General features: G+C 48.2%; 1 protein-coding gene and 1 pseudogene across 1 annotated transcript; both read left to right on the forward strand.

Annotated features, from left to right (window-relative positions):
• The first annotated feature begins 932 nt into the window (after nucleotides 1–932).
• On the forward strand, nucleotides 933–1,916 carry LOC129062931 (procathepsin L-like; annotated as a pseudogene).
• Nucleotides 1,917–10,944: 9,028 nt separating this feature from the next.
• Nucleotides 10,945–13,174, forward strand: LEP (leptin). Its single transcript, XM_054563895.1, has 2 exons — nucleotides 10,945–11,116; nucleotides 12,578–13,174. The coding sequence occupies exons 1-2, from the start codon at nucleotides 10,973–10,975 to the stop codon at nucleotides 12,935–12,937; spliced, it is 504 nt and encodes a 167-aa protein (XP_054419870.1). The 5' UTR covers nucleotides 10,945–10,972; the 3' UTR covers nucleotides 12,938–13,174.
• Nucleotides 13,175–15,336: the final 2,162 nt, after the last annotated feature.

Raw genomic sequence — 15,336 nt, forward strand, 5'->3', positions numbered from 1 at the left:
TCTGGTTAATGACAAAAAAGGGAAAATCTGACTTCCCTCCCCTAAACTTGAAACAGTATTTCAAGAAGAGAGGGCATGATGCCTGAAGGAATAACATCGTCTTGCAACCATGAAGCAATAAGCCGAGGACACAATGGAAAAACAGAAGCTCAGAAGGAGCAGGATCCTCAATGATGCCACCAAATGCTGCCCTGCCCTCTTCCAGGCTTCTGGATAACTAAACGCTGTTAATGCTTAAGTAACTGTTTCTTGCCGCCAATTGTAAACTGGTGCAATCTCTAAGGAATGTAATTTGGCAATATATTTCCATCTTGAATGTGAATACTCTCAGACTCAACAATTCTACTTATCAGAATTTCCCCCGCAGATATACTCCCCCAGCGCTCAAATGAGTATATTTAAATAAATTAATTACCACATTATGTGTGTAATCAATATGGTTATATTGATTATGGTACACTCATAAAATGAAATATATGCTTGCTTTTAAAAGATTGGCACAGCTCTATGCATGTCAGTAAGAAATTGTGTTACAGCTCTACTCAGTGAAAGAAGTGAGAGAAATAATAGTTGAAGCTGGATGATGAGTGCATGGAGGTTTGTTATGCCACTTTTTTTCCTCACAAATGCTTGATGGAAATTTGAAATTTTCCAAAATAAAACATTTTAAATCAAGGGGCAGGTACAGTAGAGTGAATAGCATTACATCATTTGTGTGGGGGGTGGGGCGTGCATACGTAATGGAAATAGAAGTAGCTATTGGTGAGTGCCCGGGCCCAGGACTTGATGCTGCTGCTTCACCCCAGGAAACTGGCCTTTTGGAGAGAGGCACTGGGGGCTCTAGGCAGCACAGTCCCTGGCCCTGGCTTGGTAGACAGGACAGCCCGACCTCCACCCCTGCCCCCTGTGCTCCTGGAAGTGGTTTTTGAAACATGAATTCTTTGCTCTCCCTGACTGCTGTTTACTTAGGAATAGCTTCAGCTGCTCCAAAACTTGATGGACGTTTAGATGCACAGTGGAACCAGCGGAAGGCGACGCATGTGGAACTACAGAGCTTGAATGAAGACGGGTGGAGGAGAGCAGTGCGGGAGAAGAGCATGATGATGATTGACCTGCAAACAAGGACTAGAACCTAGAGAAACAGCGCTTCACCATGGGATGACTGCCTTGGGTGCTATGACCAGTGACGAATTCAGGCACAAGAAAAGGAAAGTGCCCTGGGAGCCTCTCTCTGCTGAAACCCCCTCAGCTGTGGTTTGGAGAGAGGAAGGCTATGTAACTCCTGTGAAGAATCAGAATCAGAGTGGTTCTTGTTGGGCTTTTAGTGCAACGGGTGCCCTTAAAGGACAGATGGTCTGGAAAACTGACAAACCTATTTCACTAAGTGAACAGAACTTTGTGGCCTGCTCTCTCAGTCTCGAGGCAATGAAGACTGCAATTGTGGCCTAATGGATAATGTGTTCCAGCAGGTTAAGTCCAATGGAGGCATGGACTCAGAGGAACCTTATCCATATCAGGCGAAGGTTGGATCCTGCAAACACAAGCCCAAGGATTCTATTGCCAATGACACTGGCTTCTTGGACATCCATCAGCAGGAGAGGTCCCTTATGAAGGCAGTGGCAACTTTGGGGTCCAATTCCGTTGCTATAGATGCAAGCCATGCTAGCTTCCGGTTCTATAAAGAACGCATTTCTTATGATCCACGCAACAGCAGTGAAGATCTTGATCATGGCATTCTGGTGGCTGGCTACAGCTTTGATTCGGCTACAGAAGGAGCAGAATCAAATAACAATAAATATTAGATTGTCAAGAACAGCTAGGGTACAACTTGGGGCATGAGTGGCTGCATAAAGATGGCCAAAGACTGAAACAACCATTGTGGAATCGCCACTAAGGCCAGCTACCCCACTGTGTGAGAGGATGGTGACAGAGAAAGACTTGCCCTGGCTGGTGTGACTTAGTTGGTTGGAACACTGTCCTGTGGACCAAAGGGTAGTGGGTTCAATTCTCAGTCAGGGCATATGCCCAGGTTTCAGATTTGGTCCCTGTTGGGGTGCATATGGGAGGGCAACCAAGTCTATGTTTCCCTCTCACAAGGATGTTTCTCTCTCTCTCCCTCCCTTCCTATCCCTCTAAATGCAATGAAAAAAAAATGTCCTTGATTGAAGATAAAAAAAGAAAAGAAAAAAAAGAAAGACTTGATTGAGAACAAGATCTCCAGAGGAGGAATTATATCTTAAATCTGACCACATTTTACTGCATGCAATAAAACACATGAATCTTGAAGATCCAAGTTGTGATTTGAATGCCGTGATGTTTTACACTGATAAAATGTTACCACTTCTTTAATTATTAGTAAAATGTTACCATTTCTTTAATTAGTGGTAAAATGTTACCACTTCTTTAATTACTGCTGTAAACAGCTTTGTGTAATTGTCTTGCCTAACAACTTTGAATTTTACGTTTTAAAAGCATATATAAAGTTTTACCTTTTAAAATGAAACTTAATTTTAGCCCTGGCTGGTGTGGCTCAGTGGACTGAGCACCAGCTTGTGAACTGAGGGGTCGCCAGTTCAAGTCCTGATTAGGGCACATGTCTGGGTGGTGGGCCAGGTTTCAGTTGGGGGTGTGCAAGTGCTAGGTGTTTCTTTCCCTCTTTTTCTCCCTCCCTTCCCCTCTCTCTAAAAGTAAATAAAATCTTTTTAAAAATAAATTAAGAAAATAAAATAAAACAAGTTTATATGCAAAAAAAGAGAAAAGCTATATGAAGGATAGAAAAAGAATATCCATGAAAAGACACACCAGAAACCGGTCACAACCAGCTAGGGAGAGGAGTGTGGGGGGGTGGGAACTGAGACTTCATATTTCTTTGTCCATTTGAAATTTTTTTAATAAAATATTTTATTATATAATATTTCATTTAAAAATAAGAGTGTAGTAACTTATTAATCAACCAAATGCAAAAAAAAAAAAATAGGTAGGTGATAGATATGCCACACTGTCCACATCTTCACCATATGGTCTCACTGCTGCTCGATGTTCACACAGTGAGTCTGCTCCCAGTCCACCCTGTGACCCTAAGGAAGGAATTGCCCAGACAAGTCACCTGAGGCTGCCAAGGTCCCTGCAAATAAGCTAAGTCTTTACTTAGAACCAAGTTACAAAGATGTTGGGGGCAAGGAAAACCTAATTGTAGTGAGTGTTACAGCCTGTATATGAAAACGATACAAAACACAATTTCTGTGGAAACGATGAAATTTCTTTTTAAAATGTGATTTCATCATGGAGAATTTGTTAAAGCAGAAAGGCACAAAGAAGAGATTAAAAATCTTTCCTAAACTCATTCCCTGTAGTGACATCTTCCATGCAAATGGGTGCGTTGACACGGGAGTGATCAGAAAACACACACCATGTTGTAATCTGATTCCTTCCAGTCCACAAAATAGCATTATTTTCCTACATCAGTAAATACTATTTTACAGCATAACATTTAATATGCACCTATTGCTCCCATGTGGCTTTTCAATAATCTTAGCAATTTCCTATGTTGGACATTTAGTCAGTTTCTCACCTTTAATCAATGCTAACAGTTTCTGACCTTCACAAATATACACCTCAATTTCCTTCCTCCTCCCTCCCTCCCTCCCTCTCTCCCTCCCTTCGCTCCTTCCTTCCATAAATAGTTATTAAGCACAAAATGACCAGGCTCAAACAAAGCAACTCTAAACTACATTTTTTTTTTTAGATATTTGGGGAAATTTGAATGTATACACCTGAACTTTCGTGATGTTCTGGAATTACCGTTATGTGATCATTGTCTTGCAGTTGTGTAGAAATGCTTCCCTATTTTTCAGAGATACACACTGAATACCTTTAAGGATACAGTGTCATGATGTTTATAATTTGCTTTCAAATATCTTAGCCACAAAATAAATGAGGCAAAAAAGGAAAAATAATAATTGCTAAATCTAGGCAATGGGTGTATTGCCTACTTTTCTGTATGCTTGAAATTTTCATTTAAAAATATGTCTCAAAGATGAAATACTTTGTGCTCGGCACGAGGCTGTGAACTGAGGACACGGCCGTGAACACAACAGACACCCCTGCGTCCCAGTGGAGCGCAAGCCTGTGGGGAGCGTGTTTCCATGAGGGAGCCTCCGGTGCAAGGCGCCGGGAGGCCTGTGCAGCCTGGCCTTCTTTGTCCCCTCCACACTCCCCTCACTGCAGGTATGCTTCCCCAAGTTTTAAAAATCTACCCTCCCAGTGGCCTGGAGACGAGAGGAACCCCCAAACTCTGGCGCACTGATACTGCACGCCACAAGTCAGCTAGCTCCGCCGTGCGTGGGGCTCCGGGGTTCAGGTCAGCAAACTCTTCCCTGGCGCCTGCGTGTGCCTGGCAGAGTAAGGGTGCCAGGACTTTGAAAGTGGCTTTTCCAGCCCCTGCTCTCCCCTGACAACCTGGGGGAGGAGGTGAAACAGGCCAGCCAGGCCGGCTGGAGGGAGGGAGAGCTGGCCGGGAGGACATCTCAGCAGGCTCGGAGGAGCCCCCTCACCCCCTCGCCGCCGCCAGTCCCCCAGAGGTCGACCCTGGGCGCCACAGCCTCGCCAGAGCCCCTGACAGGGACCTGGAGGATTTCTCGGTCCTGCCAGAGGTCCTCAGACTTTCAGGAGTACCCGAGGGTGAGTGTGTGGCTCCTGGTGCAACGGAGTCCCTCCCTCCAGGCCCTGCCAGCAGCCGCCTGGTCTGGCCCGGATCACAGGGCAGGGCAGGAGCTGGCACTCGGGGTGATCAGGGCCTGCGGGCACTTGCGCAAGTTGTGCCTGGGCGTCTATAAGAGGGGCCGGCAGGCATGGAACCCCGCAGGAATCGCGGACCAGCTGCGAGGTAAGGCCCAAGCGCGCTCCTTTCTCGTCCTCTACCAGTAGCTCTTGGCAGGCAGCATCTCTCCCACCCCACCTTGGTCCCCCGGGGAAACTGAGGCGCGTGACGGGCAGGGCAGAGGACTTGGTGTTGGATCATGGTAGCTTTGTACAGAGTTCTAACCAGAGGAAAGGCTGCTGGGAGCACAGGAACGTTGGATTGAAGCTGGGCTGGGCTGTTCCCAAGGGGCAGGAATCTATATTCCAGGAGCCAGCCAGAACGCAAGGAAATCGTCAGAGGCGTCAGCCCAGCCGCTGAGATGCTTTGGAAATTGCCTTGAGCACATCCCCAAAGGTCAGGGTACCTCTTGCTCATCTTGGGGCGGATGATAAAGATAAAGATTTAAGGGACATGAATAGGAGCACTCAGTTTCTGAGAACTGGATATAGCCTTGTTCTGTGTATAAGAATTCATGCATTATTTTTCCAGTGGGGTCCCAGGTCCCCTGCTTTTGAATGTGAGGGGCTGTATAAAGAGCAGGCCTAGGACCAGGACCACCATGGATGTGGGAGTGGTAGATAAAAGGAGCCAGGAAGAAACCAAATCTCCCAGAGAAATTGTGCCGGATCTTACCACTGCTGGTCTCAAAGCTGTGTAAATTGCCTTCTTCACGCAGGATAAAATAGGGTTTCTCTGGGGTGAAAGAACAAGCAGGTTGTGGTAGAGGCCAGTCACTCTCATTTCTCTGTTACCACTTCTCAGGCCAAGACCACCAGATACACCCTGCGGACAGGTGGGCCCCCCTTGGGAACTGTGAGGCCCACTATAGCCCGCCTTCTCTCCTGACGTCGTTTAGATTTCACTGTGGGTGTAGTTATCTTGACACTCCAGTTTCTATAGCTTAAAGATGGGGGCACTTTGGAAAAGTGACTCCTTAAATACAGTCAGATACGAGTGCGACGAGTGGCCTGGTTGTCATTGGAGAATGGCAGCTTTGGACAGACAAGATGATCATTTTCTGCTGGGAGGAATCATCTTCGGGGGAGGTGGGGCAGAGGGCAGGGATGTGAAGTAAGACACCCAGTCTCTTTAGTCGGCAGAACTCTTGTCACCCCCATTCTAATGTCCCCCTGAACAGAAAGGTCATGCTGACCATTTGTCTCATCTTGGTGAGGGGAGAAGGCAAGAGAAAAACGGATGTTTTAGGTTCTTTCTTTTTCAAGCCATTGAGGACATTGGGCTGAGGGGAACTTTTCCATGTTGGCCAAAGGAGCCCTTCTCATATTTTGTACATCTTAGGCTCAAAATAACTCTTCTTGGTATTTGGGGGAAATATCTTCCTCCCACTCTGTTCCAGGAAATGGCTCCAAGCACCAAGGACAGAGCCAGGGAAATTGCAATTAATTCGGCCCGTCAGCCCCAGGCAAATGCCTGTCACGTCTGAGTGGCCTGTGCAGGGTGCGGAGGTGGCCCCTTGGGAGACGTCTCCTCCCAGAGCCAGGGGTCGTTGTCCCTACTCCAGCCTAGATGCCACCCAGGGGAACGTGGTAGTCAGGGGCAGTGACAGGGTCCAGGGAGGCAGAGTCCCTATGGTGTGTGCATCCTTGAATAGCATGAGTGCCGTTTAAACAAAAATCAAGCCAAATTCTCTTGCAATCAGTCAATCAGTAGGCCCTGTCCCCGCCAGTGGTAGGATTCCAGTGGCAGCAGCTCTGTTCTGGCCTGCCAGCCAAGAGCCTTAAAATTCTTTTTTGTCCACAGAGCTGTCTCAGAGAAATAGAAAGAGAGGTTGTTTCTGCTTAAAAGCAACACACCTGAGGCCTGGCCCCATGGAATCCTTTGCACTTACTTCATGTATGACAGGAGAAATGCCTTGCTTTTCAGCAAACTGCATTGCTCAGTTTATCAGCTTTTGGGAAGTGAATCTGTGATCAGTGCCAATGGCAACATCTCATCCCGTAGACTACTTCATCGCCATCTGTGCACACATTGTGTTTGTACTCGGGGGTGTCCCGCGCTGGGGGTGCCAAGGAAGAAGGGAGAAGTCACGGGGAAGACAGAGGGGCAGAGCAGAGGTTTCTGACATGCACAGGAGGCCCAGGGCACAGGAGCAGGAGCCAGGCTGATGAATGGGACAAGGCAGGGAGCTCCTGAGTCAACAGTCAAGAAGGAGCACAACCCAGGAAGCTGAAGGAAATTGGGGCCAGCGTGGTCCTCAGCTCATAAGAGGAGCAGAAGCCAACCAGGGTCCCAGTGAAGGGGAGACCTGGATGCTAAAGCATTTCCTGTTTTCATTAAGAAAGCTTTTAGGGCCCTCATGGATTGATCACAGCACCCTCTCCCTCTGAATCTGGATGGAGCTTCAGATCCCCCTCCACACAGCGCTCCAGGGAGCCCGCTAACAATTGATGGGAGTTGACATAGCAACTGAAACTTATTTGTTATCCCTGATAACACATGGGATCAGACCTAAGGGTAGTTTCTGATGAACAGGAATTATGCAACCCCTCACACTGACACCCTGGCTACTGGTTAAGTTCGTGAACCTGATTTCTCAAAGGAAGCTCTTATTGCAAATAAGAGAAAACCACTCGTGCTACTTCTTGCTTTTCAAACTTTGTACAATATTTATTGTGACCAATATGTAAAAAACAGAATGGAGATTCTCAAGAGTGGATTACCCATAATAAGGGTGAATTTTATTTCTTGACAGCCGGCAATCACATGTGAGCTGTCAGCCATCAAATATATGAGTAACTATTATGTGTCAGGCACCAAGCTTAATGGAGCCGTAGTCGCTGTCTTGAATTACCCCTTCCCACTCCGTAAACCCCGCTCTTCCCAGCCATTCCCCCATTATCAGGTCACAACCAGGCCCCCCATTCAGTTACTGACAATCAGTGAACCAAGGAAAACTTTGATTCACTCTTTTCTGATGCCCATGTCCGGATGCATAAATTAGTTAGCATTAAGGTCGCCTGCATCTACCAGACACCCCAAATAGCAGTGGCTTAACCAAGACAGAGGTTATGTCCCTCGCGCAGTCCAAGGCCAATATGGCATCTCGGCTCCACAAAGTCCTTAGGGACCCGGGCTTCTCCAGCTCCCTACCCTCTGTTCCTGGTGAGGCTGTAGTCCTCGTGATTCAAGATGGCACCTGAACGCAAGCTACTGGATCCACAATTCAGGCTTCGGGGCGGAGGAAGGGGTGAAAAAGGAAAACACACAACATGAGAGCTACCACAGGGCACTTTTCTTTGTGTTTAATTGGCCATAGCTGAGTCAAATGGTCATATCGAGTTGGGAGAAGCTGGGAAGTGTGCTATTTATTCGGGAACACATCCCTATCTAAATTTGGATGTCCTGTCACTTGGGAAGAAGGGAAGACTAGATGTTAGAGACAGCTGGCAGCCTCTACTGAGAGGGTTAGGTGTGCTGATGTGTGTGTGTGTGCGCGCACGCGCGTGTGTGTGATGTGTGAACATGTGTGTTATGTGCTGTGTGTTGATGGGCCAGGTTCTCTCCATCACTTTGATCTCAGATGGACCCATTGAGATCAAAATTCTCTCTGCGGCCTCCGTGGCGCATCCTAAACCCAGCTCTCCTCTTAGGCAGACTTCTCAGCATTTCAAGGAATGGCAATTTGTTTTCAGCGTCCACTGAAGCATATTACCAGTGGCGGTAGAGAGGGCTTGTAAACTGTTTTTCCATTAAGGTATTAAGGGGTGGCCATGATGTGAGAGTGACTATGACCAGAGTTAATCTGGTAATAAATTCTCTTGGGAAGGAGGGTGTCAATAACACATAAATCCTAGAAAAGGATAGGACTCAGTCTTGTGCAGAGGAAGAATATGCAGAAATACCAGGTACCCAGTTGAGATAGCCTGGGAGAGGCAACTGGCCAAATGCTCAATTAAGGGTTGGCCACAGGTGGTGTTACCCAAGCATTTCAAGCCCTGCCCAGTAATCACACAATTCAAAGACATTTACTCACTCCACCTACCCCCCACCACACACACACACACACACACACACACGCACATATGCACATACACACACACCGGCAAGGGCTTTACATGTTACTTACCCTTTGAGCCAGGTGGTATTATCAGTTCCATTTTACAGATGGGAACGGATGCTTCAGGGAAGTATTTTTCCCAGAGACACACAGTTAATAAGGGCAGAGCCCACCGCTGAGGCCCTGGGGCCTGACCGCTACATTGTCTGCCGCCGCTAGGGTTTCATGGAGTCATACGGGGCAGCGGGGGCGCAGCTTTATTTAACTCTGTTCCACCAAGATTTGGTGGAAATGTTAATTCAGGTAATAAGCAGTTAACAGAAGGAGTTTTAACTTCTTAAGAGAGCAAACAAGCACAAAAACACTTGAAGGGCCCCCTCCCAAATTTCCAAGTATTTTTCATATTTGAAGTTGATGTGAGGGTACAATCTCATAGTTTCACCCGAGAGCAGGGTATTTGTTCCCAGGTGCTGTGGTCCCAGGAGCTGCCCTTAGCTGGGCATTGGGGTGGTTTATGGTTTGGACTTTTCTTGAAGATTGGAGAAATGGGGAGGAGGGTGTTGAAAGGACCCCAGTCTTTCCAGGGGAGGCAGCCCAGAGTCTGAATTCCGGGTCTGCCACTCACCTGCTTGACTTTGGGTAAGTGAATGCATCTCCTTCAGCCTCACTTATTCCCCTGCTATAAAATTCAGATTAAAAAATACCTTTGATCAAGCATTATAAATAATATATAAGCGGACTGCTGATTTCTCCTGCATTGCCAGCATATGAATTATACTAATAATGCCACCTATAGACAGAAAATGTATTATCTCTTTTTATCAGGATCCAGATGAGGCAGAACAAAAAATAGCAGAGATTAACATTTTTGCGATCTCCAGACCCTTCATGCTAACATTTATTTACATTTAATTATTATTTCAGGCTCATCCACATATACTTAGCAGGGATCATTGGCCACAGACTCACAAACATTTAACTTTATTACTTTTTACCTCATTGCCTCCTGTACTGCATTAAAACTCTGCGGCTTAATCAAGGATCAGCATACTGTCAATTTTAGAATTCATGGTTCCGTGATGCTGAAAGTTTCAAACATTCCGGGAGGACATGTTATATGTTCTCCCTTGCCTCGGTGCTTTTGCACCTACTGCTTTCTTGGCAATTATGGCAACCACTTTCTATTCTTTCTAACCTCTGCTCAATCTTTAATACCTAGCTCAAGTGACACCTCTTCCAGGAAGCCCCCTTTGACTCCTGTGATATCCTGTACTTGTCCTTCTTGCAAAGCTCTTATTTCCTGAATCAGAATGGCCTGTTTTCCTGTTTGTCCCTCTTATCAAACTGTAAGCAACTCGAGGATAGAGAACACCTGTTGTTCGCTCTTGTATCCTTGGTGCCCAGAACAGCCCGCAACATATTGTCAGACCTTCCCTAAGTAGTGGTTGGATTCAGGCCCCCAGTGGGAGAGGCAGGGAAACCAAAAGCCAGTGATATATGCCGTCACGGAGAGATCAGCAGGCTGTTGTGAGTCATGGAAGAACAAGTCACATAATCTCTAATAATGGGGTAGTAATAGAATACAACTCACATACCTTTCCAACTCTTTCACATGCATTATCTAATTCGATCCTTATAAAAGCCTGTAGATAGGTAAATTGCAGGGGGAGAAAGGTAGAGTTTTAGCAGTTATATGATTTGCCTAAAGTCTTACAGTGGGTAAATGGCTGGATTGAACCAGACCTTAAAAGCCCACTCACTTCCTTAAAGTGCACAATGAAGTCACATCGTCACCATCGCGCCCTTTTGCTCACAGCCTGGCTTCCAGCTCTGTGGGCTAAAGCACACCTTCTCATGGTTTTATTGACCAGGCCTCGCCTCTCCCCAAGGAAATGCTTTTTATTAATGTATTTTTAGATAACGAATTGTCTTGGACTCTGAGGAGATGATAGGGCAGAAAGCAAATTTCATTTTTATCCACATCTGGTAATATGGTTGGTAACAGGGCATAGGGGTGTTCTCGGAGACAGCAGCAACTTGCAAGGTGCGGTTCCTTTGGTTTGCAGGCCCAAGACGCACACCTGGGAAGGAAAATGAGCTGTGGACTCCTGTGCCGATTCCTGTGGCTTTGGCCCTATCTGTTCTACCTTGAAGCTTTTCCCATCCACAAAGTCCAGTATGACACCAAAAACCTCATCAAAACGATTGTCACCAGGATTGGTGACATTTCGCACACGGTAAGGAGGGTCTGGGGAGACACAATAGAGCTGTGGCCAGCCCATGGGGAAACTGGGACCTCAGAGGTTATCTGAGGCTTGTGCAGCGACATGTTGGGGCCGCGGTGGCCTTGACACCTCCTACTGTACAAACAGTTGCCTCTTCTTGTCTCCGCCTTCTTACTCTTCTTCCTCCCTGACTGGAATCCTAGCGCCTAGGATTAGAGGGAGCCATAAAGGTCCTTGTGTCCCACTGGCAGGTGACCAGACCCCCAGCAGCATCCCCTCTGGGATCTCCATCGTGTCTCCAGAATATGCTTGTCAGTAGGCGTTCTTTCTTGTTGCAGCTGAGCTCTGAGGAGCCCTTAGAAAGTCTCCCCATTACTGCTAGCCCTGCCTGCCAAGGCTGCACAAAAGAGCAAGTCTACCCTTCTTCACAAACAACCCTCTAGCTATTTGTAAACAGCTATCAATGCCCCTTGGGTCTTTGTGTGAGGTCCATAGGCCAAGGCCTTCAGCCATTTGCTACTTCTTTTCATACCTCTGTTCTCTGGAAAACTGTAAGCTAGTTCCTCAATGTCTTTAAGTCTTGGTTTCATCATCTAGATAATAGGACTCTCATATATTCTTCATAAGGTCATTAAATTACGAGATTAAATTAGAGAAAGCAAGTGATCCCCCAACACCCCTGCAGAACCAGAACCAAGCATGCCCTCATTGAAGGTTTGTAGTTGTGGTTTTGGTAGTCCCCAGCCTTAAAAGCCTGCCTTTTGCCCTGTCTGGACTTCCATGTCTCCCGATCACTGTGGATGTCTGACAGTGGCCTTGGAGAGGAAGTTAAATGGCCAGAAGCAGGGACAGCTCAGAACTACATGCAGTCTTGGGCATTTTACAAAGAGAAATGCTTAATTCTCCTTGCTTTCAAAATAGTCATTTGACAAGGGTGCACGTGATAGGTCCAGAATGTCCCTCTTGTGTGGTGCAGGGAATGAGTGCCGTGGGCAGTTGGGAAGGGGAACCCCTCCTGGTAATCAGTTAGTGGAGCAGAAGAGAGAGGCAAGACACTCGCTGTGGAGAGTTTGACTGAAGGGAGGCATTTCCTGGGGGAGGAGGGAAATGCAGAGGGCTGGGGAGGGGCGCTTCTGGAGGACCTCAGCACCTGGGGAAGAGACTTAGTGGGCAGTAGGGAATCATGGCTGGTTCTGTAGCAGAGGCCATTTGGAGACGGGAACAACCTGCAAAGGCTGGTCTGGAAGTAGAGGGCAGGGAAGGGCAGGAGGACAGAAGTCCAGGAGACCCTCTTAGTGGCTTGGCAGCCACCTGGACACAGAAATAATGGTCCAGGCCAGGGTGGCGTGGACGGGGGAGGGGAAGCAACTGAGGGAACAAACCTCCATCCTCAATGGAAAGGCCGAGGGCTTTAGAGAATTGACTTGTCTCCCTCCTCGCTGAGCTCTTGCTCTCCCTCTTCCTCCTGCACAGCAGTCCGTTGCTTCCAAACAGAGGATAGCTGGTTTGGACTTCGTTCCTGGGCTCCACCCTGTCCTGACTTTGTCCGAGATGGACCAGATATTGGCCATCTACCAACAGATCCTCACCAGTCTGCCTTCAGGGAATGTGATCCAAATATCTAATGACCTGGAGAACGTGCGGGACCTTCTCCACCTGCTGGCCTCCTCCAAAAACTGCCCCTTCCCCCAAGCCAGGGGTCTGAAGACCTTGGAGGGCCTGGGAGGTATCCTGGAAGCCTCACTCTACTCTGCTGAAGTGGTGATCCTGAGCAGGCTGCAGGGGTCTCTGCAGGACATGCTGCAGGAGCTGGACTTCAACCCTGGGTGCTGAGGCCTCGAAGGCTTACAGAGAGCCTATGCGGACATCTCTTATCCCGGCCTCCAGTCCCTTTGTTTCTCACTCCTCCAAGCCTCCCTTCCAAAGGGCTTGGCCACCACCAGCCGCCAGCTATTCGGGCAAAAGGATCCCCTGAAGGACAGGGCTGACACCATGAGCGCACGCTGCCCCAGAGTCAGGGCGTGTCTGCAACTCAGCAAGTTTATAAGTAAATGAATAAATAAATAAAACCCAAGCAAACAAACCAAGACATGTGGCTTAATAACAATCTCAACCGTATACGCAAGCTTGAAAAGACGGGACTATTCCTGTTGCGGGCATAGTATATTATGTAGTATATTAAGACCTCAGAGTTCCAGCCCAAGTCCCGGGGTGGACTCGGGGGTGGCCCATCCAAGGAAATCACTTCCGTGGGTGATTTCAAGAATCCTCCTTCCCAAACATCTTGCTGATTACTCTGGAGATTTAATGAGACAATGACCCAGCACAGTGTGTAGTTCACAGTAGGTATAAGTGAACCTCCTTCCCTTCACCTCACAGTTAGCAACAGACTTTAAATGTCACTGACCAAGGGCCAGGAGCACATGGGCACAAACTCACCTTTCGTGTAGAAGACAGAGGGCGAGTCTCTCCTGTGCACTAGCCTAGGTGGGGGAGGAAGGGATGACCCATGAGAAGGAGCGGTCATATGTGGCTGGAGCGGCCTAAGTGGGTCACTTGGCAGCTGGGGGAAGTGGCTGGCTTCCGTATCAGTCAAGACTCCTTTAGCTGCCAGTGACAGAAATTCAAGGCAAACAAAATACCAAAAAAAAAAAATTTTTTTTTGGCCCATGTTGCTGAGAAGTCTAGGCCACGATCCATCTCTTACGACACTTTCCTTTGCGCTTATCCCCAAGGACCTAGAAGGGACTAGTGCCATGATCCACCCCCATTCCCGCCTGCCTGAGGTGTGTCACAGGGGCTTGGGGATAATGTATTTGTCCCTTTGGTGGCCATCTAGGACTGAGAAGCCCCTTCCCTCCTCACAGTGATGAGCCTCTGAGCAGAGGCCTGGAGATACCACTCCCTCCTCTGTAAGGTGACTCCCTGGGTCAGCGTGGAAGGCCATGTTCCTTAGATTGTCCTTCCAGATCCTTTTCCATCCTCAGGCGCTCTCTTGCACTCCCCTGAGGCGGCAGCTCACATCTGCCAAACAGCCAGAGGAGTCTGGGGGCAGCACCTGGCCATGTTCAACCTCCAAAGTCAGGACTTTTGCAGAGTCTAGTGAGAAAAGCATTGGGTCAACCCAGCAAGACCTTTCAGAAGACCCCGCCCCAAAAGCTTGCTGCACAACAGCATACAACCAAAAAATAATTACACCTCATTTTTCAAAAGGACAGAGAAATTTATTCCAGACTTTTAACATCAAGATCTAAGTGTGGTGATGCCTGACTGCACAAATGCACCTGGTGAAGTTCACTGGTCCACTGTCATCCTCAGCCCCAAGGGGGCCTTGCCCGGGAACCTACCGTCTCTGACCTGGGGATGGGAGCATCAAGGATGCAGAGAAGGTAACGGAGCCCCCATTCCCAGCCCCCATCTCAGCCCCAGCTCCCAGCCCAGAGGGTGCTCAACCCTTGAACAAGTTACATAACCTCTCCTGCCTTCAATTTGTCATCTGTGGAGGAATAATATCACTTCCCAGTAGGCCTCCAGAAGATTAAATGATAAAGTGTTTGGGAAGCTAATAGCCCAATGACTGATATACAGAAAGCACTTAATAAATCATGTTGTTATTAGTATTAATGAGTCAGGGGAGCAAAAGCAATGGGAATTGCGTAGCAGATTTGATGCCCCGGCCACCTCTGAGATGAGCGGCAGAGGTGTGACACAGCTCCCGGGCACAGCACTCCTCGGCTCTCCCCACGCGGATGCCTTAGGGAGCCTTCTCAGCCCACACAGGGCAGCTGGAAAGTGCGGGGGAGAGGCCTAGCCCCAGAGGAGCTGATTTCAACTAGCGGGGATGAGACGGTGGACAAATGCCCCAGCCTCCCACTGTCCACAGCGGCAATTCTGAGGTACACTGTACCCAGACTGAGCCCCGGGTGCCCCCACCAGGCACCATCAATGAGGCGCTCTCGATTGGCTCTCCCTTCTTCCCGTCCCCGCCCCTCACTCCTGCTTCCCAGGGTCACCTCTCAAATACACCTTCTGTGTCAGAACCCTCATCTCAGGTGCTGCTTGTGGAGGAACCCGGAGTAAGACAACTGCAGAGCAAAAAGAAGTGCATTTGGGTGCTGGGAGGACAGTGAAGCAAGGTTCCGGAGAGGTGCAAGAACCACACCCCAAAACTCAGAGAGCCCTCGGGCTGTCCTGAGGTGCAAGGCCAACAGGAGGGAAGAAGAGCGGCCCCC

Source organism: Pteronotus mesoamericanus, unplaced genomic scaffold (genome assembly GCF_021234165.1).
Source record: "Pteronotus mesoamericanus isolate MK-2021 breed Mesoamerican mustached bat unplaced genomic scaffold, CSHL_Meso_final scaffold_85, whole genome shotgun sequence".
NCBI lineage: Eukaryota > Metazoa > Chordata > Mammalia > Chiroptera > Mormoopidae > Pteronotus > Pteronotus mesoamericanus.

Coding starts and splice junctions, on each gene's coding strand:
- LEP (XM_054563895.1), top strand. CDS start 10,973: ATGAGCTGTGGACTCCTGTGCCGATTCCTGTGGCTTTGGCCCTATCTG. Junction 11,117..12,577: donor TTGGTGACATTTCGCACACG/GTAAGGAGGGTC, acceptor CCTCCTGCACAG/CAGTCCGTTGCTTCCAAACA.